This window comes from Pituophis catenifer, unplaced genomic scaffold, assembly GCF_029215685.1.
Source record: "Pituophis catenifer annectens isolate HBS135680 unplaced genomic scaffold, rPitCat1.0.hap2 SCAF_3, whole genome shotgun sequence".
In the NCBI taxonomy this organism is placed as follows: Eukaryota; Metazoa; Chordata; class Lepidosauria; order Squamata; family Colubridae; genus Pituophis; species Pituophis catenifer.
The window spans coordinates 63866880-63892294 of record NW_027256883.1 but is presented as its reverse complement, the minus strand read 5'-3'; the positions used below and the strand labels follow the sequence as shown (position 1 = coordinate 63892294).

The 25415-nt window shown below is 37.0% G+C and overlaps 1 protein-coding gene across 3 annotated transcripts in view; it reads right to left on the bottom strand.

The window, feature by feature from the left end:
- The window catches only part of RIPOR2 (RHO family interacting cell polarization regulator 2), a 37610-nt gene extending 32484 nt beyond the window's left edge, over window positions 1-5126 (bottom strand). For 2 of the 3 annotated variants that reach the window (XM_070942462.1, XM_070942460.1), the window contains exons 1-5: window positions 5011-5126; window positions 3499-3654; window positions 1623-1701; window positions 893-916; window positions 221-274 (exon numbers count right to left, since the gene is read on the bottom strand). In XM_070942462.1, coding sequence (XP_070798563.1) covers window positions 221-274; window positions 893-916; window positions 1623-1701; window positions 3499-3654; window positions 5011-5111 — 414 coding nt within the window. In that variant the 5' untranslated portion in view covers window positions 5112-5126. The remainder of the gene's footprint in view (window positions 1-220; window positions 275-892; window positions 917-1622; window positions 1702-3498; window positions 3655-5010) is intronic. The other variant, XM_070942461.1, reaches the window with a different exon arrangement.
- Between the last annotated feature and the right edge of the window lie 20289 nt (window positions 5127-25415).

The window sequence follows — 25415 nt, the reverse complement described above, 5'->3', positions numbered from 1 at the left end:
GAGCGAGAACACCTTGAGGAACATGCAAATTCTCTTATAGGCTGTACTAGAGTGTTCTGCTAATTTGCAAACCTTAATCTTAATTACTTGCAAACCTTAATTTATGTTTATCTAAAGAACTGCTTTGTGAGATGGTTTCTCTAGACTACCAGATACAGTATTGCTGGGCAGGCTTTTTTGAAGAACAAAGTTGGAAACAGAATGAAAGGAAGTTAATTACCTTACTGATATGAAATTCAAGCTTTCTCATATATCTTTCAATTGCTTTCATTTGCTGAAAAATAAAACAATCAAAATAAGAAAAGTTATCTGAATTTAGCTGATCATTGCATACTTTTCTGTATGTCTAATATTTTCATATAATGCCAATTTGATATGCAAAAGTAATTCAATACTTCCTTGAAAATGAGAAGCTTCAGCTCTATCTGGGCAAGGAAGACACCAGAATTAAAGTGCTTTTAATTTCATTCTAAATTTACAAAATAATCACTAATGGTTTTGGACAAAACAGGGTTTCTCAGTTCTATTAGATGTATCTCAAGTTATTGAATAACAGGGTTCCAAACCACATACTCAATCAATATTTTATGCACTTACTGAGATGTTCCTATAATCACCTTAGGCAAGAATCTTCAAATCACTTTATTTGAAATTGATTTTGTGGACTGAAAGTGGTGTTTACCAAGTAAATGGAGGAAATATAATATTTAGGATTTTTACTTTATGAGTTCTCTAACTAATGTGATGCCATGTTGCAGTCTTCTCCGGCTTTTAATATGTGTTGGGACTACAACATCCACAATTTCCAATTAGCAGGAAGATTTTTTTTTTTGCTATCACATATAATTGAGATTATTTGTCTACTGAAGTATAGTTATTACAAAACACTTACCTTGTCAAGTTCGTACAGCACCCCCTGAAATGAATGAAATGAATGTATTACTAAAAATAAGATGCTCTTTCAATGAAGACGTCAGTTTTAAACATAATGCCCTAGCAAATTGAGCCAAAATGAATCAACTGCAATAAATAAATTACATTTTTTCAGACAGTCAGGGTGAGAAGAAATAGGGGAACATAAATTTTCCAGAAAACGTTTACATGCAAAGGCACAGGCAAACAGATAAAATGGCTTCCTGACATTATTGTAATCACTCATGTAAAGAGTGGCCCACACTGTCTAAAACAGATTTAATATACAAAAATGCAACCATAATTGTCTATTTTGAGAAAAGTGGTTACAATAACCGACTGGCGTATTGTACTTAGTTTTTACAAATAAAATATTTCTTTTCTCCCAGTATCTTCTTCTCACTTTGCAAAAGTCATTATTATACAAAAATAATGATATACATTGTTCACCGCAGTAAATGTGGAAATAGTATGATATAGATCTAAGGGGAAACACATTTGTGAAAACACAGATCTGGTATATCAACATCATCTGGTAATATTGGGATATTTACAATCAAATGCCTGAAGTGGCAGAATATATATTGTATTTGTTATAAAACATAATTAGCCCTTAAGTTTCATATTCAGCATCCCAACATTAAAACCCAATTCTTAATTTCCTTGCTTAGCACAGTTCTCTACTATTCTGAATCTTTAGACAAGCATACCAGCCGTGAATTTCTTTTCATGTCCTTCAATTGAGTACTTAATTTATCCAGTTTTGTTTGATGAACTTCTAAATATTCACTGTAAAGAGAATACAAAATTGAAACATCAGCAACGTTATATTCTCATATAAATCTAAATAAATGTAAATTTTTAAAGATGAAGCATTGTTTCTTTATAGAGTAAATATTTGGCTGAAATAGATACTTTTACTCATAAATACAGTTTACCTGTGGAAGAGAACACAGAAAAGTCAAATTTTGCAGATGTGATTTATAAAATATAAATAAAAAAATACTGATATGCATAAAACTTTCTCACTTATGTTCACCATGACCTCAGAGGACCAGATAGCTGCAATAACCCAGTGTTGGTGAACCTTTTTGGCACCGAGTACCAAAACGGGAGCGCGCATGTGTGTGTGCCGGAAACCGGAAGAGCAGACGCCTGGTGCACGCATCTTTCAGTTTCTGGCACACACATGTACGCCAGCCACCTGGTCTTCCGGTTTCTGGCATACATGCACACACAAAGACCATTTGGCTGCTGCGCACGTGCACATCGGAAACCAGAAGAGTGTCAAAATTTGAATGTCAAAAATTCACCTGGGCCAGGGGGTAATGGGTGGGTGGGGGGCACCGGAGCTGTCAGTGATGGGAGAGGGATGAGCCCTGCATGCGAGGGCCCTCCGCCGGCTCTGCAGGCTCCGCCTGGCCTTTCAGGGTTGTTGTGCCTCCCTGTCTGCCCCCTGGTCCCCATCAGGGTGGTGGGACATCCCTACCGACGACCCGGTTCCGCAGCCCCGGACAGGGAGAGAAAATTGGGAAGGGAATGCCACCTCCCTCTGTTGGAAAGCCAGAGTCCCTTCCCGGGGTCAGAGGGAATGGGAGTCAGCATTCTTGGGGCTCAGGTTAGGGGGCCAGCAGGCAGGAGAGCATCGCCCCAACTCTGGCCGAGAAGAAGCTCCCCCCCCAGCCTGCCACTGAGAACAAGCCAGCACAGAGAAGATGAACTTCTGGTTTCCAGCAAGCACATGCGCACCAGCCAACTGGTCTTCATGCACGCATGCGCGCCAGAAATCGGAAGACCAGTGGACGATGCGCATGTGTGCTCCAGAAACAGAAAGATCATCTCCCCAGCGTGTGCATGTGCACCAGCGCGCCTGAAGACCAGCTGGCCAGCGCGCCGGAACCCAGAAGAGCAACAGGGGATGGCTCGCATGCCTGGAGAGATGGCTTTGCATGCCACTTCCGGCACACGTGCCATAGGGTCGCCATCACTGCATAACCTCTCACATCAGAATCATACTTCTGTTTGCTTAACAACCATATTATTTGAGACAAGTTCTCTCATTCTTACAATGTTTTAGTATATTGCAATAATTGCAGCAGGCGTGGAAGAAAGCGAAATTGGAAAAAAGGTGCATTTATAAAAATCAGTTAAAGGCCAAATCACAATGGACATGCCATTCTTTCTAGTTTTCAAAGACAATTGACAAAGCCCTATATACCACTGTTAGAAACAGAATTTCCTCATTATTGTTACAAACCATGCTAAATGCAAGACATTAGCATAGCCATATCCCCCAGAGTTAAACACAGGATCATTTGGGCATCAGCTGAAATAACAAAAGGTAGAGATTCTTGCAGCTATTATGCACTAAAACCGAAAGATAAAAGGCATCTGTTGGACTGAAACTATCCAGATGACTAAACACCTATGGATTGTGCAGATCAGTCTTTAGGCTATCAACAAACTACTTTTGCTGGTTGGAAACTCATTAGCTATCTTTGACATCAGTAGATAAGTTCTTGTTTATCACACATAACTTTTTTTTTCTTTTTGAGCAGTACATCCAGCAGTAATAAAAGCTCTTACTCCAATCCATTCTTCAAGGCCTTGTAAACTTCCTCCATTCTTTCAGGCTGAGGCTCCTTAGCTGAGCTGTTACTTTTGTGCCCCAAATGGTGTGCTTTCTTCACTTTGGCTTGGGGTTTTTTGAGTGCAGGAGAATTCTCAATAAAAGAATTACATCTATAAAATGAAAACGGAAAGAGTTTTTCCTTGGAAACAAATACATTAAATGTGGAATATTTTAATATTTTCTAAGCAGCATTTCCTAATGTTTCCAAGCAAAAAAAACATAATGTTGCCTGCCAGAGAAGTAAAAGGTGATGGGTTATGAAGCATCATGGCAATTGGCTAGTCAGCATCTGATATTTAGCTTGCTAATGAGTCCAGGGCTTTTATCATTCCATTCATTCGTTTACTTAAATCTGTACTATGACGTATTGCAAAGATTTAGTGGAAGTAACAACAAATTAAAATACACCATACATATTCAATAAAATGAAGAAGCTTGATGAACAGCTATTACTTGCTTGGTCACTTACAACAGTAAGTGGCATCATGGCCTTTAGTAGCCATTAGCCATTTTACCTCATTTTCAGGCAAAATGTAAATTATTACAAAACAAAAACGTGATCTCAATGAGCTAAGCAACTTTGAATTTGCTTAGCCCGTTTGAATTAAACTTGTGCAGAGAAATTCCCTGGCAGCTTCAGCCAGCATCAAGTTTAATCCTTGCTGCAAAATGCAGCCCTAAGAAAACAAAGATTTGTAGTACTTCCATCAAAAGCGAAAAAGTTTTAGTATTAATGGACAATCACTTAAAAAGCAGACAGTACATGAAACATAGAATTAGAGGTAAATCCTTTCTCAAAACAGAAGAAAACCAATATAAATGTCCTTCAAAAGACAGGGTCAGCTGTAGGTTTGAAAATTGTTTAGGCAAATATTCTTGCAAAGTGGTGGACTGTAACAGGCTGAAGCCATGTTTCTTGATCTAATCATCATATATTTACCTAATGCATATGTATCATTGTACAGAGCACTGTGGGAGATCTAATATGTTCAGTATTAAATAGAGAATGACATTTAATATGGAGACCTATTCAGATTAATGTAATCACCCCAGCCTTGTGAAATATTGCTGTAAATGGTTTACCTGGACCTACTGTATATAGGTGTAAAAAGAATAAAAATATTTAACAAAGCAAATAGTCTGACTCAGCCTTATGTTTTTATCTTTTAACTGATTGTGGAGGATGAGGAGGAAGCTGTTTTCATTTTCAGCCCTCCTTTCCATTCCATCGTGTAGAGTTGATGGAAGTTTATTGGAGTAAAAGAGGAGATCAGGTCAAGTAGATAACCTTTGACAAAGCTTGTCTAGTAGTTGTTTAAATAGCTATTTTGATCACAAACAGATTGTCAGATTTATAACAGAGGCAGAGATACCCCCTGAAATGAGAACAGATTTCCAGAGCTAAAGTGGTTGAGATATATAAATTTTCCTTCAGTTTACAGCTTGACTTTGGAGATGATACTTGCCTGGATCGTCTTTCTTGAAGACCACTGAAACCAGCAAAGGACTGGCTTCTAATAATCCCATTAGGGCCTCCTGGAGAGAATGAATGAGATCCTACTGACATGATTTCTGGGGATCGTGAAGGTATTTCTGGAAGATACAACAGTAAGAATGTCAGCCAAAATGGTATGGTACAAGTGAGTTTAAATCAAGTCCTAATAACCTCTAATAAAAAAATAAATGATATAATATTCATGCAATTTAATAATAATTGTTAGGGCTTGATACTGTATTCAAGACTCTGAATATTGGCAATATAGTACAGTATATACACACTACCATAGTCTATTTCCGCCTGGAGCCAAAAAATGTGTTTGTATTAATCAGTGAAAATATATCATTTTATTTCTGTGGATTAACAAGTTCAGTTGTTCAATAGCATTTGTATCAATGGCATATCCAATACACTGCTAGAATCAAAGCTAAATCCCTTTACTATTAGATTAAGAAACCATAAACTAGAAATTCAAACTTGACAGATTATTTTGCTTAAGAATCTTTACATCCATTAAAAATAAAGCAAACTACTCTAAACAAAATTAGGGTAAAACGTAGGCTTAGATGCTAAATTGAGAACCATATGGAATTATACAACAGGAATTCTTGTCCACAGATAATAAGAAAGCAGAATCTTTTTTATTTTTTAGAAACTTAGAACTATGACTTTAAAATTAAATATTGACTTTTAGTAGTTATTTACATGCTTAAAGGAAGGATTATTTTCCTTAGAGGAAAATAATCACGGTAAGCAGTGGTGGGTTGCCCCCGGTTTGCACCGGTTCTATAGAACCGGTAGTAAAACCGGCGGGAGGCTCCACCCTCTGACCCTGACATCATCAAAATGCTTCTGCGCATGTGCAGAAGCTTCTGCACTTGCGTGTGGCCCCACTGCAAACTGGTAGTAAAGGTAAGTAGAACCCACCCCTGACGGTAAGTCTACATAGGACTGTGACATCAGCAAACTATAAAACCTTTTATTAACTTATTGAAAGTGCTGAAAAAGGAACCTAATTATACAGTTGAACATTACAGAATTCCTAAGCAACAATTGATAACTAACTCCTATTTAATACAAAATTTATATTAATCTCATGAACAAAATCAGACAAGAACTCTTTCCGTGCAATATATCTATACTTCTAAACAGAGGCTTTGAAAGAAAAAGCAAACCATTCCTTAGTCCTGGAAAGAGGACAGAGGCATCTGCAGGGACATGATGGAAAACAGTTAAGACGGCATAAGCAACCATGCAATCAAAGCCCAGGCCTTTTTTCATGTACATCTCATGCATAAAGAAAAGGGCAGAGCTTTGCTCATGCCTGCCATCTTGACAACTGAGAAGGAATTCTAATGATTCCTATATTGTTGCTAATGACAGGGATCCAGTCCTAATTGGCTCTGCCTGGAGCAGAAGATGATAATATTTTAACCATAAAAAGAAATGATGGAGAAATATCCTTATGATGATTCTGCTACTCTGGGGGTCCTAAAAATAATCTAGAGGGCTATGTTTGTGTCAGAGCAACATGAAAGACATAGATCACCACCCACCCACCACGCACAAGGGGTGGCATATGGATAATTCTTCAATTAACAGCAGAGATGTAATGGGATTTTGTAGATAGAAAATAAAATAAAATCTTGAAATACTTAATGTGTACAGTACCTTTATTGAATACATATTCTTTGGGCAAATTTAGATTGTTTGGGGCATAAAAAATAGAACTGGAACCTGGTAGAGACAGCACTGCTGTTATCATTCAAACCATATTCATTTAGAGATGTATGAATACAGAATCTTAAAAGAAACTGTAAAACTTTGGCTTTTTAGTATTTTGCGCTATTTTGGTTATACTCCTAAAATAAGCTCCTAAAAGTTGTCCTGAATTCAAAGGAACTTTAAAGACATCAAGGATGAGCTTGATTACTGTTATGACAGTTCTAAAATTCCAATGCAACTTTTATGACAGAAGCAGCATTTTAAAATGAATTATATAAGATATCTCTCAAAGATGTTCTTAGGACCCAGATGTTCCCTGGGTTTTTATGAGATTGTCAACATTACTTTCTATTTATATAGTGGATAAATCAATATAAATGTAATATAGTAGTATATCCATACTATAATATACTACCATATACTACAAATCCATTAGTCTTGTAATAATCCAAATTTCCAAACTATTTTTTATCTTAAAATAGACCAAAAGGGGTAACTTTTGGAACCATCCTATTTGTAAGATGTATGGTTTCCTATATCTCAGTGATGGCTAACTTTTTTGCCATCGCGTGCCAGGAGAGGGGGGGGACGGGGGAGGGTAGCACGCGCACGTGCCAACGCGCATGCGTGCGCAATCCCCTCCCCCCTCGCTCCTGGCACATGATGGCCTGGTAGGCTCTTTTTTCTTTCTTACCTGGTTCCAGATCCTTTCTGTGTATCTGGGAAGGGCGAAAACAGCCTTTCCTATTCCCTTGGAGGCCCTACGGAGGCTGAAAGGGCCCATTTCCCGACTCCCGGTGGGACCGGAAGTGACATTTTTTGCTGTCCCCAGCCTCCAGAACTTCTCTAGGAGTCTCTAGGAGCCTCTCTAGGAGTCTCTGGAGGCTGGGGACAGGAAAAAATGTCACTTCCGGTCCCACCAGGAGTCGGGAAATGGGCCCTTTCAGCCTCCATAGGGCCTCCAAGGGAGTGGGAAAGGCTGTTTTCGCCCTTCCCAGAAACACAGAGAGGATCTGGAGCCAGGTAAGAAAGAAAAACGGGCCTTCCCCACCCACCCCCCAGGCCCTCCAGAGGCAGGAAACTGCCTGTTTCCCTACTTCTGGTGGGCCCAGAAAATCAGCTGGCCGGCACGCGCATGTGCCCCAGAGCTGAGCTGGCGTGCCCACTAATATGGCTCTGCGTGCCACCTGTGGCACGCGTGCCATAGGTTCACCATCACGGCTATATCTATTCAACTTGAACTCCCAACAAATTCCAAATATAAATTTATTTAGGATCACAATATGCCACATTAACAGTTACTGAGCTGTTGCCTGGCTTATATGAGTAGCAAGAGTCGAGATGGCGCAGTGATTAGGCTACTTCAGCTGACTGCTAGTTGCAGTTCGGCAGTTCAAATCTCACCGGCTCAAGATTGACTCAACCTTCCATCCTTCCGAGGTGGGTAAAATGAGGACCTAGATTGTTGGGGTCAATATGCTGACTCTATAAACCACTTAGAGAGGGCTGTAAAGCATTATGAAGCAGTATATAAGTCTAAGTGCTATTGCTATTCTGTTAAATGGATTTGTTAAGAAAAAAAGAGCTTAGAAACTGTCAGTTGTAGAAGTTCAATGGCGAGAACTTTCTCCAGCACATAAAACAGAAGGATAATCAGGAAAGGTTGTTAGTCATGAAGAACTAAATTGCATATGGTAAGCTGTTTCACAGTCAAAAGCCTCTTCCTGTCAAAATTAAATAAAACAATGCCAACATCATGTGTTCCATCATGTTCCTGTTAAAGCACATAAGGAACAAGAGGCTCATAGTTGTTATAAAATGGATATCTGCCAAACTGAAGCGAGATGTTTGCAAGATAATGAGTGAAAAATCAGGAGAATAATTTATGTACAGGAAAATAAAGAAATTTAATAAAAATAATTTTAAAAACAATTGAAGTAATCATTAACGGAAAACCAAAACTAGAAAAAGGCAAAAGAATACATACATATATTTGCATACATATAATGTAACCTCTGTCATATCTCATCTGTCCATATATATATAATAATACATAAAAATATAAATATTATTGCTGTTGTACAAGCATTACACTTACATGTTTAATTTTTATTTCTTCTTAGTCATTATATTAAATCTTATTTTTTGAATTTTCAAGATTTAAATTCTTGATAATCTAACAAGTTAAAGGAGTCATTTCACAAAGAAAGGACCTGATGTTGAAAAGAAACCTCCAATATGGAAACCTCCAAGTAACTTCATCAGTCAAAATAAAAATTACTTAGGCAGAGACTCAGAGAATCGTTGGAATGTACCAATTCTTGCCATAGCAACTGTAGGGGTTTCTCCCCAAAATATATTTCAATATGTTAATGAAGACTGATAAAGTTACTTGGATGAGTAATGAAACATTTCAGATTAATCAACTTTGGTCCACTTGCCATGATTTAACCTTTTTAGATACTTTTGGCCTGGATGATTGAGTCTTCATAGACATATTGATATACATTGTGGGGAGAAAGCCATGCAGTTGGTGTGGCAAAAGTAAGTACCTTCCAATGACACTCTGACTCTCTGACTAACTAATTTTTAATTTTGACTGATGAAGTTACTTGGATAAATAACAAAATGTCTCAGATTAACAAACTTTGATCCAGTTGCCATGATTTAATCTTTTTAGATGAAAGCTCCAATATTTTTTCAAATCTTAGGATCCTCCTGAATACAGTCTGAACATAAATGGTCTTACTTCATTAAAATGGTTCATTTTCAAACTGAAAACAAATATGATGCAGATCCTATTTGCAAAGTATCTAGCAAAAAGGTTACAGTGGCTAGTAGATAATTCTTCTGAGACATTAGTTCCCTACAGGGAAATAATGGCATTCCACATGTGGAAAACTCTTGGCATTTCACTACACTTACCATCACTGGTGCAGCCTCTAAGCTGATCTCTGTGTGATTTGTTGAACTACTTTATTTTTGCTAACCCCAGTCCAAGGAGCTCTTGTGAAATTTCATTTCTCAAAAACTTCTCAGTAAACTAAGGTGCATCCCAGGAACAACACACAGAGAGAAACCATAGGGGGAGAATCCAATCTAGTATCTTTGTCATCTCTAGATTCTAGAGATATACTCCTCTGCAGACTGCCAGATTGTGGGAAACTCCAAAAGAACTCTGCTGGAAATCAGATCCATAAGATGCTTAATGTGGACCATCTCCTAAACAGGCTGATGTTGCCACTAAGTCTTGATCTGACCATGATCAAGGTATGATGTTAATGTTCTGTCCTTCATATTATATTATCCCTGCTCGAAACTAAAAACATATCAAGTTTGTAAACCTTGCTGGCCATGCTGATGTGGAATTAAGTCCATGGTAGTCATGGAAACCATGAAATCCCAAACCACTCCTGACCCTAAATCCAAGCATGGAGGTGGACTATTTCTAGCAGGGAGAATCATTCACCAACAGTAACCCCAGCGTTTTATGGAAATAACAGTAATTAAATTGAACATAAATGACCAAAATTAGGAACAATTCCTGTTTTAAAAAATAGCACACAAGAAATACATTTTGTTAAAAAAAAATCATTCTATCCACTATTATGCAGGAGTAGCAATGAATTGAGATGCATCTTTAAATTGCTGATGGAATCATTTCAGATAGATTACAGCTTTACCCAGACCACATTGTACATCAACTTCCACATTACCTTCAAGTTCTCAACCATAACATCGACTGAAATCAGTTCCGCAAGGATAGAAGCATTCATGCCGATACATACTGTATTTTATATGGCCATAAGTACAGAATACAGAATTCAGTACAAAAATCAGAAATACCAGGAAAGGGTTCACAACTATAATTAATTAATACCACACTTTTCATTTACAGAGGATATTCCAATATATGGTTGTTTAATTTCCTTCTAATGCATTTTTATGGCTGTAGTTGATCCTGTTTTCGTATGACTATGAAGCTCCCTGAAATAATCACATGCATTCATTCTTAATTCTTTGTTATTTCTACACTAGTGCATCTATTTAATGAAGACTCTGAATAAAAGATTTAATTCTATTTCTTCCCTTGGAGGGTTTAAAGGTAACAAATTGAAGAGGCTGAACTGTTTTGTCCTATCAATTATGCTGATGTTTATAATCTGTTGATTATGACTAATTAGTAGAATTGCAACTGTAAAAGTCAAAGCAATAAAATTCTTCTGAAGGATTTGAAGAACTGAAAATATTACATACACTAAGAAATTCTACATTACTAGAAATGAGTATTATTTTACAGCTTAGCAAAGAAGCTTTTAGCCTTAGGGTCCCATACATTCCCATCTATACCATGTACCACAATGATGATCAGAAATGGCAATAGTTGTTAATTCAACATCTAAGTTACTAAGAAACCCTTTATGTTGGAATTGCACCAAATTCAATCTAACTACATTTTAATAAACCTCCCTGAGATATTCAGATAAATGCATGGAGAATTAAAACTGCACAAGAACTGAAGCCGTCCCATCCCACCTACCAATCATGTTGCTGAAGAAAATATGTACACCTGTTTGCCTTTTTTCTGCCCAGTTTGTCCCCATACAATCTGTTAAATGACTAAAGAGGACTCAATAATTGCTCTAATCTTCAAATCCCTTTATGGACAAAAACATTAGTGATCTGTGGAGAAGTAAATTTCACACATACAACAGGATGTTTGAGCAGACTGGCTAATTCAAGTGAAGCAATTAGGAAAATACCTCTAAATGCACACTGGCATATTTTCAGAGCTTTGGTTCAGATGGATCATATATCACAATTTCTATGAGACACTGGACTAAGTTCACAAAATATCCTTATTATAAAGGGCCCCAAGAATTCTAAAACTGCATAGATTAATAATTCCACAAAAGTCAACTAAGTGACACTGTACATGCTTGAAGACGAAAAAGAGGAAGAAGAGGAGAACATTGGTCGTTCTGAATTATAGATCTCTCTCTCTCTCTCTCTCTCTCTCTCTCTCGTCACACATTCAGACACACACACTTACCATTTGCTGAAGGCAAAAATCCCTTCAAGCAATTTTTATACTGAATAGTTTTTTGAAAGAGAAGCAACATAACAAATGTTGTAGACTATCATTCTGCAAATTACCAAATAAGTGTTCTTTTCAAAAAATGTTTAAGTAGTAGTAGATCTTAGAGAAGATCTTCTTTTGAATTTTTCCACTACAGCCTTTTATTATCAGGAATGTTCTCAATCTGACTTTACAGCTACTCTGAGTTTCTATAACTTAAGTATATGGCTCCCAAGATTACTTTAACAACTGCAGCGCAAATTCAAAATGATTTGAAATAAAAAAAAAATATCTAGAGGGAAGTAATGTTTGCTTTCCTCTATTAGGATTAATACTACATAACTAGAAATAAAGTTATTGCTGGAAGCTAGCACACTTTGCCATTTTTCTTTCAATTTGATTTGTAGTATTTAGTAAGATAAGCTGGATAAAGATAGAGACTTGACTCCCACTGACCAGACTTTCTTTCTAGTTCTCCTGCTTGCTATCTCATCCAGGAAAAACAATCTATCTAAATTACTGTAACTGATCTCTGGTACACACAATACATCTTCAGCACAACCTTACTGTATAGATGACTGAGGATGCCTGTACATAAATCTGCAAATAAAAAGTGTTGACTGAAACCGATTGCATATTAAATCTGAAAGCCAAGCTAAAGAGACTCTTTTGAAATTTCTCTAGGTCATACCTAGGAAGGTGATCCCAGAATATGAGATTTATGCTTTTTTTTTTTTTTTTGGATTGGGTGCCCCTAGATTCTACCTTGTTCTCTATATCTCTACTGAAGCTGCTGGTAAGATTACCTCAAACTCTGGAATTTCTCTTTCTCTTTAATTTCTACCTTGAATTTGGAGAAATAGTGGAGACCTTGAATTGTAGTCACTTGACTGGAATAACACAAGTAAGATGTAATTAAAGTAAGATGAAAGTATTTTAGGAAGCCCTCTATTTTATAACTGTAAATATACCGGCATTAAAGGACTTACTCTTTCCTGAAAGACTACATTCCTAACAAAGGGATAATCCCGATCTGCAATTGTTCGTTACTGTATACATAATTACATTTTTAAAGGAAATATTTTAACAATCTGATGTGCTAAATATACCTCCTAGAATCACAATTAGCCATTTTTATTCATGCCAAGGTCACATTATGATAATACATTGTACATAAGATTGCCTTTAAGTACTGTATGTATGAAAATTTCAACTGATCCAAAATGCAACCATCAACTCTTCGACCAACATGTAAAATGAAGTATACACATTCAATTTTGTACATTTTTGCAGTATGTATATGTCTTTTTAAGGATTAGTTTAAGGCTACCAGTTGCTTAAGACCAGGAAAAATTAGCTTGTTGAGGCAAATCAATCTGTTCCCTGAAACATTATAATGAAGAAATATAGCAATGGCAGGCACTGAGGGAATGCATGTGGGTTACCGTAGTAACTTGCATTCAAGAAGACAATTGCTACCTATGAAACATGCAAATATGGTGAGTAATAACTGAATTATTGCTGGAAAAGGATATTTCAATGAATTTGTCCACTACATTTGTTTATGTAAGGACATGCTACTGCCAATTAAGAAACACGATATTTATCAAACAAGTGGAAATATTTTGATCCTAAAAATTCATTTTTAAAAACTATACAGCATATATCATAGTTCTTTGTTACAGTGAAATTATGATAGCCCAAAATATCAAGAGGTACCAGCTTCAAATGCATGTCAAATACTCTTATTATTTGGTTCGCCTTAATATTGTAAACATCTTGTGAATATTACTAATATGTTAGATTTTGGAATCCTGTACATCATTTCTTAACTCTTAAGAATGTCTTTCACATAGATACTGAAGAAAAATTAATATGGAAACAACAGGTGACAATTAACCGTGATGCAGAAAACGGGTGCAAACATGAAAGGGTGAAAATCTCAGGAGGAATGCTGCACTGTAAGTGCTAAAACATGTGAATTTAGCAGATTTAGCATCACTGCATGTGTAAAACAAAGCTGATTTACATACAATTTAAATAGGGAAAAACCTGGTGTGTGCTTGTATCAGCAACTGATAAGGACAGAATCATTTAAAAATGTGGCACAATTGTCTCAATATCCTAGAAATAAAATGCATGGGAATATCTGTTTCGCAACTATCTGTTTCACAAAAAGAAAAGTTTGGATGGTGGCGTTCAATATATTGGGTCGAGAGATGCTTTCTTTCTGAGACGGCACACCACCTTCTCTTCCAGGGCAAAAGGTACTGGGTACTGGGTACTTCCAGGGTACTGCTTCCTTCCTGAAGAGGTGTTTATCACACCTGAAATACAACCGTTCACACCCACCAACTACCCAAAAGCACCAGGAAGCTCAGGGATTCAGCCTCAGATGGCCAAAGTCATGCTTGAATTGAATTGAATACTTTATTTGGTCAAGTGTAATTAGACACACAAGGAATTTATCTCCAGTACAGAAGCACTCAATATACTTGCAAAGAAACTGAGATGATGATGATGATGATGATGATGATAATGATAATAATAATAATAATAATAATAATAATAATAATAATAATAGAAATAAAGAAGATAATAAAAGGAATGAACACTACAGCCATACTCTATGGGTTGATAAGAATTACATGTTCAGTAGAGTGAGGGCATGAGGGAAACTAGTCCTTGTGTCTAACTATCTCAGCATGCAATATCCTACAGCGCCATTCCGAGGGAAGGGTTGAAACAGTTTATGTCTAGGATGTGAGGGGTTTTCAGATATTTTTTCAGCCCTCCGATCTGCGCAATATACGGTTTTCTATGGAAGGCAGTTATTCGCAACTATTCTTTCTGCAGTCTTGACTATCCATTGGAGTTTGCACCTGTCATGTTTCATTGATGCTCCAAACTAGACAGTTATAGAAGTACAAATGACAGACTCAATAATTCCTCCGTAAAACTGTATCAGCAACTGCTGGGCAGTCTGAACTTCCTAAGTTGATGCAGGAAGAATATTCTTTATTGTGCCTTTTTAATGATGTTCTGAAGAGCCTGGATAGCTCTGCAGATAAGGCATTGTAATTTAACACCAGCTGTCTGCAATTAAAGTAAGTTCGAATCTTGCCAGGCTCAAGGTTGACTCAGCCTTCCATCCTTTCTAAGGTAGGTAAATTGAGGACCCAGTTTGTGGGGGCAATAAGATGACTTTGTATAAAATATACAAAAATATGAAGGCTACTGCTTAATGCACTGTAAGCCGCCCTGAGTCTCCGGAGAAGGGCAGCATATAAATCAAATTAAAAAAAAAAAGTGTCCATTTCACTTAAGTGTCCTAGGAGATTACTGAACCCAAAAACCTGAAGCACTCTACTGCTGATTCCTTACTGTTGAATGGAGTAAGAAGGGGTAAAAATTATCTGATTCCTTGAAGTTTACCTTCTTCCATGAAGTCCACAATTCAAAATAAAACCCTGGTATCCTCACAGAAAGTTATCACTTCCTCAGACAATGTTCATGTCAATAGGAGCAAATTTTCTGGCAAAATTTTAACAAATCCCTCAGCATCTGCAGAGAGATTATCCTATCCAGCCCTTTCCACAAAAGGTGAATTACTGAACAACGCTGTTAGACAGCATTCTGCTGATGTAATAGGGCAGAGTACTATTGCTGTTTCGCTGTCATTAAGTCAATCTACCTTAAGATGGGTTCTTATCTATGAATTATGGATCACCTGCTCTGGAAAGCAAAAACAGAATCCTTATCAAATGTTCATCAAATGAACATCAAATGTTCATTAAAATCTAACAAGGTAACATAAACTACATCATTGATGCATTTTAGAAAGCAATCAACTAGATTTTTTTTTTAATTCTCTCCTGAATATAGTGTAATATATATGTGATTCCGAGGACACAATGAAGTCCTTGATTCAGTACTTTGATTTGCAGATACACATACATTTTCAAATGTAAGATATGATAGTGTAATCTGCATATGCCACAGGATTAGTAATAAAAAATCCTTTCAATACAGGAACATGAGGATAAGCAAAATGTGGATTAACCAAATCTGATAGCATTCCTGATCACTGAATGTTGCAGTCCTTATCCTACATCTGCTTTATTGCAAGTAAAAGATATGTTTGGTTGGGGGGGGGAGGGGAACTAGATAAATAGGACTAAAGATTGTGGAGTTCTGGATTCAGTTTAGAAGTGACCTGAAGAGACAGATCAGCCATCTGGTTGGGCTTGTTTGTTTTTGTTGTCGTCTAAGTAGTTGAATGGAGGCCCTCTGATTGCTGCTATTGTACCAACTTCCTGGCTTCCCTATTTTAACTGCTCAATTCTGTGGCCTGGCTGGGGGTGGAGTTTCCCAGACTTATGATACTGGGAGACTTTAAGATACTTTCTGTGGGTGTGTGGTCAGAGGCATCTTGAGGCTTAATGGTAGCACAGCAACCATGGACTTCACTCAAGTCATCAAAGGCTGAACATGTAGCATTTAGATCTCTTTTTGTCTTGGAGCAGTGACATGAGAGGTGCTAAGATCAGTTCTTTGTCACATTACCTTACAGTTTTTCTAGTGTTTCTCCCTGCCGCAGGGAGGTAGGATTCATTTGATTGGTCCACCCTTAGTATCTGATAGACTCTGTTGGGTTGCAGAGGTTTTTCTGAGGGTCTGGTGCACAGTTTGGCTAAGACCCTCATTGTCACTTGGTTGAGAGTATGCCAATAGCCTAGGATTGGATTGTTCTTATATGGCCTCTCCCTATCTGTGGATTCTGGAGAGTCTCTTGGTTTTCAGAATAAGTCCAGGAGATCGAATACCTAAGAACACCTAATGGAAGAAGATGAAGAATTAATCTAACCAAACACAGATAACAACCTATATAAAGGATTACTATATGCTAATAAGAGCAGCAAAGTGTGAGCATTGTTACAGTGTGAGAGAAAAAAACTTTACATAAATCCCATTTCTCTATTATGCCAACTTTGTGCAAGGAAATAGAAAGAAAGGTTTCCATCTTAAAAATAACAACAACAACAACAACAACAACAACAACAACAACAACAACAACAGATCCAGGCAATTACAGACCAATCAGCCTGACATCAATACCTAGGAAGAACCTGGAAAAGATAATCAAGGAACAGATCTGTGAACAGCTAGAAGCTAGCAAAGTTATAACCAAAGGCCAATATAGATTTGTCAAAAAAAGATCATGAAACAAATTTTAATTCATTCTTTGACAAAGTGACTAAATTAGTGGACCAGCAAAATGCTGTGGACATAGTATACTTATTCAAGACATACCACAACCTACTTCTTGGTAAGCCAATGCAATCCTAAAATGCGTTTATTTATTTATTTATTTATTTATTTATTTATTTATTGGTTCTATTTATATGCCGCCCTTCTCCGGAGACTCAGGGCGGTTTACAATGCGTTAAGCAATAGCCTTCATACTTTTGTATATACTTGCTTAGTAGGGCTTTTGGCCCCCCCAAGCGGTGTTCTTTTTTATACAAAGTCAGCTTATTGCCCCCACAAACCGGATCCTCATTTTACCCACCTTGAAAGAATGGAAGGCCGAGTCAACCTTGAGCCTGGTGAGATTTGAACTTGCAGTAATTTCAGGCAGCTGGTGCTATTTAACAGCACTTTAGTCTGCTGCGCCACCAAGGCTCTAATAGAGGGATAGACTCAAGATCATGTGAAGGGTTAGTATCGCTTTATAAGGCCTCAGTAAGACCACACTTGGAATACTGCATCCAGTTTTGGTCACCACAATATAAAATAGACATTGAAACTCTGGAAAGAGTGCAGAGAAGAACAACAAAGGTGATTAGGAGGTGGAGGCTAGAACATAGGAAGAACCGTGGCAGGAATCAGATGTGTCTAATCTAGTGAAAAGAAGGACTAGGGGGCGACATGATAGCAGTGTTCAATATCTGACGGGCTGTCACAAAGAGGGGGTAAAACCTATTTTTCAAAGCACCAAAATGCAAGACAAGAAACGATGGTTAGAAATTACATCAAGAAGAGAAGTAACCCAGAACTAAAGAGAAATTTCCCGACTGTGAGAATAATCAACCAGTGGAACAGCTTGCATTCAGAAGTTGTAGGTGTTCCATCACTAGAAGCTTTTAAAAAGAGAGTGGACAGCCATTTGTCTGAAATGGTATAGGGTCTCCTGCTTGAGCAAAGGGTTGGATTAGAAGACCTCCAAAGTCTGTTCCAACTCTATTATTCTGTTTTTGATTCTAACCAGGGCCTGCAGTAATACAACTATTCTGCAGTAACTTAACAGTTCAGTTATTTTCTTGATGGTATCTTATAACCGCAAGTAGGTAACGCATGTAGAAAATTTCCTGAGTTCTGGCTGGAGGAGGTTTCATTTTGCACAGAACAGTGCAACTAAACAGATAAATACGGCTGCTGGTTTTAAGTTAGTATTTATATGTTTGACTGTTTTGATCAAAGAAAAAAATACAAATACTTTTCAGTGCCATTGTAACTTTGAACAGTCACTAAATGAACTATTGCTAAGTCGAGGACTACCTTTATTGGAACTATCAGGGGCATAGCCAAATATGAACAACCTTTTTCCCCACGGATAACTTCTCAGCCAATTAATCACTTCCACACCTTGAGCTATTTAGTAAGAATGCTTCCCCTAATCAAGAAAGTAAAGAACAGCCCATTTACTGCACTCCATCAAATACTTCTCCCCTCTCTTCTGTACCGAAAAAAACCATAGCCCATAGCAACATGTGTTTTTAATAGGTTTAAATTACAAAAGGAAATTTCCGTTTTTTGTTGTGATTACTTTCCACTGGATAATCTTTTAAGTAATGAAATGGAGCAAATGTAAGCAAAATATCTCTAGTTTCTTGTCATTTTTAAAGTACTATGTACCAAGAATGCCTTGCTGTTCATTAAGAGAATTGTCTAATGGAAGCAGTCTCCCAATCGAGTTTAAGGAATGCCCTGCCTCTGCTACCACATATGTGACAGTACCTTTGAAGGCACTACAACATTCAGTTCCTTTATTGTCTCTTGTCAGCTTTAGTTCTTTCTTTTCTTTTTTCTTTTTTTTCTTTTATTTCAATCCAGACAACTTCTCAGGTATAGGTAATCCTTTATGACAGTCAATTATTTTACTTTGCCTCATAAAAACTGCTTGTTTTGAAAACTCAGTACAATAGTTAACAATGTAATGCACATGCATGTTAGCTGTTCCATTCATCTTGCTGTAATCTGTTGGCATGTATCATGGTCAAGTCCATGTTTCTCAAATATCATTCAGAATATTTATTCCTTCATGGAGAAAACAATAAAATAATTTCAACAGAAGTGTTACAAATTTATGTAGGTACAACATGATATGTTATGTTTAATTCAAAGCTCCTTTAACTTACTTTCATCAGTAATATTTTTTATGAGGAGCATTAAAGAGCTTCTTAGTTTTATTGAAGAACAGAAATGCTCAAATTGAAGCATCTGAATAATATTACAACAAATTACTGCAACCACGAACACATAAAAGTATAAAGCATGATTAATAAGCTTCAGTGATACTGTTCACGCTTTTTTTCTTCCTACTGTCTCCCTGCAAATTCAGGGTCTGCTTTTTTCTTGGATCAAATAAGTTTTGATCCATTTAGTTGCAACAGGAATTGACCAACCAGTTTACTGCCCAAGCCTGACATGAACTGAGAGAGAGTAATTGGCCCAAAGAAATCCAGCTGCCTTTCATACTTTAGGCAGGACTAGAACTCACAGTTTCCTGGTTTCTAGCTGGGTTCCTTAACAACTAGATCAAACTGGCTCTCTAATTGTGTTCACACAATCTATTAATTAAATTCTTGGATTCACCCAAGACTCTAAATGTAATGTATTAAGCAGTTCCTACCTCTATGACTACTATATAACTCAAGGGTAATTCATACCAGAACACTGATTCAACTTTGATACCCTTGCTCATTGGCAGCATTGTTATCTGAACAAATCTAAAACAAACCTGCCAGCTACATTTTAACCAAACACGTTATGCTTATCCAGCCATCACAGCTTAATACAATTGACTTGCTCACACAACACATGTTTTTATTTAGCCACTGTGTTTTATTAACTATAGTTATAAAGTTCCATGTATTATTAACATCACCATTGGATGGCTCATAAATCACACTAATCCTTAATAAGGTTTCTTTGATTTTTGCTAGAATTGTATGAATTTAGGTATTGTAGCTTATGGTATAGACCAGGGTGTCAAACTCGCGGCGTCACTTTGTCATCATATGACGTATCCTGACTCCCCCCCTTTGCTAAAATGGGGGTGGGCGTGGCCAGCATGTGACGCATCTGGCCCATGGGCTGTGAGTTTGACACCCCTGTGTAGACTATCTTTAGTAAAATATAGGTAAGCAAACAATGGCTTAGCATTTGAGACTAGAACCAATTTTGGTTTATGACAGTGGCAGAGGGTCTACTGCCCATAGACACCAATGTGCTTGTGAGTATGTGTTCTTGAAGTCATCTGATTCTATGCCTCAGTTACTTAAATCTACTTTTGGTAATTGGATGACTTGTAACTGGCCACTTCATTGGATAGCCAATATCTAAGGGCACCCAAAACATTTTCTCAAAATTCTAAAACTCTCCAGTGATGTGAAATGGTTGGGTACCGTTGTTAAATAATCTCCATCAACCAGCTCTGTTTCCAATGTGTCTGGACAAGAAATTCCAACATTCCCTCTCTGAAAAAATCAGTTGTGGTCCCAAAATACATAGAATGCACGAGTTGGGAAGAGGCCAAGAAAAAAATGCTGTACTAGAATTAAGTGTTCCATATCACACTGTATATAATTATTTTAAAAGGAAGAAATATATGTTTTCTTCATAACATGATCCATTTCAGCTACCCAAAGACATGCTCTGTCTCTTTATACTGCTTGATAGTTTAAATTTCATTGTACAATTGTGGCTAGAGAACAACATATTGACATAATTTTCCATTAACTTTGGTTAGGTGAGGATAGATAGTAGATACAGTATATTCTCTTCCAAATCATCTTACGAAATATAGCAGCAACCACACCTCTTAAAAAGCTACAAAGAAATGTGTGTACTCAGGGTATGGCTGAAGCAACAGCAGAGGAGGAAAGGAAAAAGAAAGTTAGCATTAAAGATATTTTCCTCTTTGGGAAACTTTGGGAAACCATCCTCACTGAAACATATCTCTGCTTTGTTTCCTTAGAAAATCTGCGTCTGAATCCCAGTTGGCAGTGGACAAATGCAAATGACAATGTTTCCAATGGTTCTGTCCATTTCCTTAAACACACACATACATACACACAAACTATAAATAAACTAGCAATAATTAAATAATACAAAGTGTTACAAGATACACATTTTGAAACAATGGTGGAAAGTGGAACGATAGATAGACATAGGACTATAGCCAGTACAATAAGGTCACATATTTCTTCAAAGTCAGCAAAAGCATTTTGTCAGAGTAGAAGAATGATAACACTCACATATGATTTTATATTAGAAATTGGTATAAGTGTATGAAAAGATTTTATCCATATCCTGAATTTGCAGGGCCAGAACATAAGAAAACCTAAAACTAATTAGTGAAGGTATGATGAACAAGCTCCATTGAAGGATACATAATTCAAATATTGTTCTCTAAAAAAGCAGTCTGCTTGTAAAGAAAGCATAATGCATAGAAACAGCTTTTTCAAAAATCAAGTAGAACATAATTAATTTTGATATTTTCTTGAAAATGGGAGCTTGATTTGGAAATTGTTTTGGCAAATTGTGCTAAAAATTGGTAATGCTGCAATCGATTACTTTACCTTCTTTCATATCCTATGGGTGTTCTGTTAATAACAACAGGATCTCAGGAGGTATTATATGTCTATTCTACAAATTTCAGAAAATAAAAAATAGGATCTATTAGTCACATTTATTTTAGTCAAAGCAAGTCTATTCAGTTAAGATTTCTCTTAAAACAAGGCACATTACAGGCTAAAACATCAACTGGTTTTATAAATGCAGTTACTGATTTTGCTATTGGAAAAAATAAAATCAAAACTGAAAATATTATTTCAATTAATACCCATGAAACAAATTTCAAATATTTTCTCCTATGTGGTTGGTACATGTGCCTTTTCAGGCACAAAGACATAGATAGGCTACCTAGCATTTAATATGAAAAAGTAACTTTGCTATATTCAGTATGTCTTTTCACATCACTGACTACTTAGATTATAAATGTTTTAAACAGCTGTTATACACAAACACAAAGACATAATGCTATTCAAACACTAGAGAGAATTGCAATTATGCTACATTTGATAGGCAACCTTTTCAATTGTTTTGCAATTAACTGAACGACTTCTCAATCTGCAAAACACAGTGCTGTTAATGTGAAATGCCATTTGAACATTCTTCAATAATCACAATATTTTCACAGGTGAATGTTTTATTAACAGCAATTCACAACTGAAGATCACAAAGATGAATAACGTGCCAAAACATAACTTTGACACAAAACACCACAACAGTATAGCTGCACACCTATCACTACAATATTTAAAAGGAATGAGAAATAGTCCACGTGACAAGAGAAAAATTAAACAAAGGGGGAAACGTCACTCACCTAAATGTATTGATCCACACTCATAGTATGGTGGTTGAAAACAATGGATTGCAAGCCCAAATTTCCTCTTCTACGTTTGATATAAAAAACAGAAGACTATCTTAGCTTGCACTGCTGTCTCTCCTGTGCAGCTAATCCTGGCCGAGTGTTCCTCATTTGAAGGGAGAAAAAGACTACCGTACAGTGGAAGGGGGATGGAGGAGAGAGAGTGGAGCAGCAGCAGCCACCAGCTTGTGCTCAATCAGTAGCTGCTCTGACTCACTCTGCTGCCAGCAGAAGCATCAGGAGTTCTGTTTCCCTGGTAAAGTTACAGTACAGAGAAGAAAGAAAGAATGTTGTGTGTGTGTGTAGTGTGAAGCTGTTGCAGTCTGACTCCAGCATCATCTGTGCTGAGAGTTCAAGGATCAGTGAAACAGCTGTTTGTGAGAGACTTAACTAGCTACTGTATGAGGAGGAGATCTTCTCCTTATCCTTTCATTTGATCACTCTAACATTCTTGTTTCCTCTACAAATATTTATGTAATGCAAGTCCCCCATACCTCACTGGAGCCTGGAGTTTATTTTTTACACAGTGCCAGTGGGGATGCCACAGAAAGCCACCAAGTTCAATTTCCAACACAAGCAGTGATATAGCAGTTATCCCAAACCTTGTGTGTGTGTGTGTGTGTGTGTGTGTGTGTGTGTGTGTGTGTGTGTGTCTGTCTGTCTGTCTGTCTGTCTGTCTGTTGGTACATTATTGATTTGGGGTGATGGTCATGGTGTTGAACTTTGTTGGTGGAAGCCATCCCATACAATCAGAATTTTTGTTGATCTGACAAGAAAATAGATCCCATTTTTAATTTGTTACTTGACTGCCTTATCTTATACATCTGGGCTGTAAATTCTTCAATGTGCATAAACTTTTCATGAAGTGCATATTCTGAGATAAATTCTATAATGGTATTGTTAATACTTATTTACGTTTGTGCCATCTAATGTATGACCTACAAGCTGTTTCTGGGTAGACTTTACAGTGCCACACGCAGAGCAGTCTTTTGTTTCTTTCTGTCATCCCTAGTGTTGCCACTTGGAAATGACATAAAAATGATAATTACCCTATTACACAAATGATAAAAATCATGCCAATTGCATACCATTTAATGAACATGCAACAGATACCCTTTCTCCAAACTAATCCATTAAATGAAGGTTTATTGTGTTTGTTTGCCCTGCGTTTGAAGAAAGTTGTTTCACATTATCTCTTCAATATTGCAGAAGGCTTGTCCTTACAACAACCCACATAAAAACATATCTTGCAGAGCTACTAAGATCATGCTGCCAGCAGCATCCCCAAGGGTGTGAGATGAAACTGGCAAAATGGTGGATGGAGCCTTGTGATCTATACCCTGGTTTTTCACGAAAATGTAGGGCAAGGCTTTTGTTGCAAGGTTCTATCTGCCATCTTGTCAATTCTGTCTGCCCGACATACTCCACTGTTCTTCTAGCCTTATGAAATTATATCCTCTACTGAGGAGTAATTTCCTACTCCATAAAAACCAGGTCATTAACGATACTATCAAATGTCAGTGAAAGAACAAATACAAGAAGGAAGTTTGCTCTAAAGCAGTTGAAAGAAAGCAAGATTGCCAAAGCGAATCTGGATTTTAAAAAGGGGGGCGGGAGTTGTTTTAAATTTAAATTTACTGTACTAAATGCTTTGTATCTATTAGAAAATTCCATCATTCAGTATGTTACTTAGCTATATTGATGTATGGCTTCTCTCTGTGGTATTAATGAGTCAAGCTAGCAGACCATTATGGGAAACACAACTTCTCCTTGCACATCTATCTTGGCCACACACCTGACAAGCTCACTACCCAAACACCATATTCTTTAAAATCAGTTCTGATTTCTATTACTGGCTGTCAGATATATTTTAAAATACAGGAACAGACTACAGTTGATAAAAACATGATCCTTCTGATTGAAAAGGCAACCTTACTTTTCTATGCCCCCTAGGCATTGGTTTTCCAGCTCTGTAGCCTTGCAAATAATGCATTTATGATGACAGTCATTTGTAGTGCTCTGTCGCCCTTCCCCCTCCTTTTTTATGGCAGAAGGAAAGAACTCACAAGAGGGCTTCACAGAACTGCACATTCCCATTTCTCCTAACGCTTAGCAACCAGAGCAAGCAAGAGGATTCTTTGGGCACTCTGTGTGTGTGTGTGTGTGTGTGTGTGTGTGTGTGTGTGTGTGTGTGTGAGAGAGAGAGAGAGAGAGAGAGAGAGAGAGAGAGAGAGAGAGAGAGAGAGAGAGAGAGAGAGGGAGGGAGGGAGGGAGGGAGGGAGGGAGATCTGTACTAGTATAATTAATGCACATGAATGATTTCTGGAAACAAGTTATGGTTTAAAATTAAAAAATGAGAGATGTCCAAAGATGATCTATGCAACCATATTCATGAGATCTATTTATAAATATATTCTTAGGTTTTGTTTTCCCTCTTCTCCTGTGTTTAAGTATAAACGAATAAGGCAATTTTGGATGAAGATGTAAGTATCTCTCAGCATAAGTGAAATTATAAGTCAGGGCCATGTGTATCTAAATCACATATTCAAAGCATAGTAAATAATATTACAGGTAACTACTTCAATCTGTTGCTTCTCAAACATATAATTATACTGTAACTCCTCTAATAGTGCAGATTTTCATTTTGTCATTTGGAAATTTTGTCTGGAAATTATTAGTCTTCTGAAACATAATTTGGAAAAAGTTTGTAGATACTTACTTACTTATCTGTATATGCCCAGTTCACAAGACTCTGTGCAATTTGTAAGAATCTTAAAATAGACTCTAAGCACTACAATCCATCATCTCAAATCTCTTATAAAATAATTATATCAAAATACAAAATTGTAAT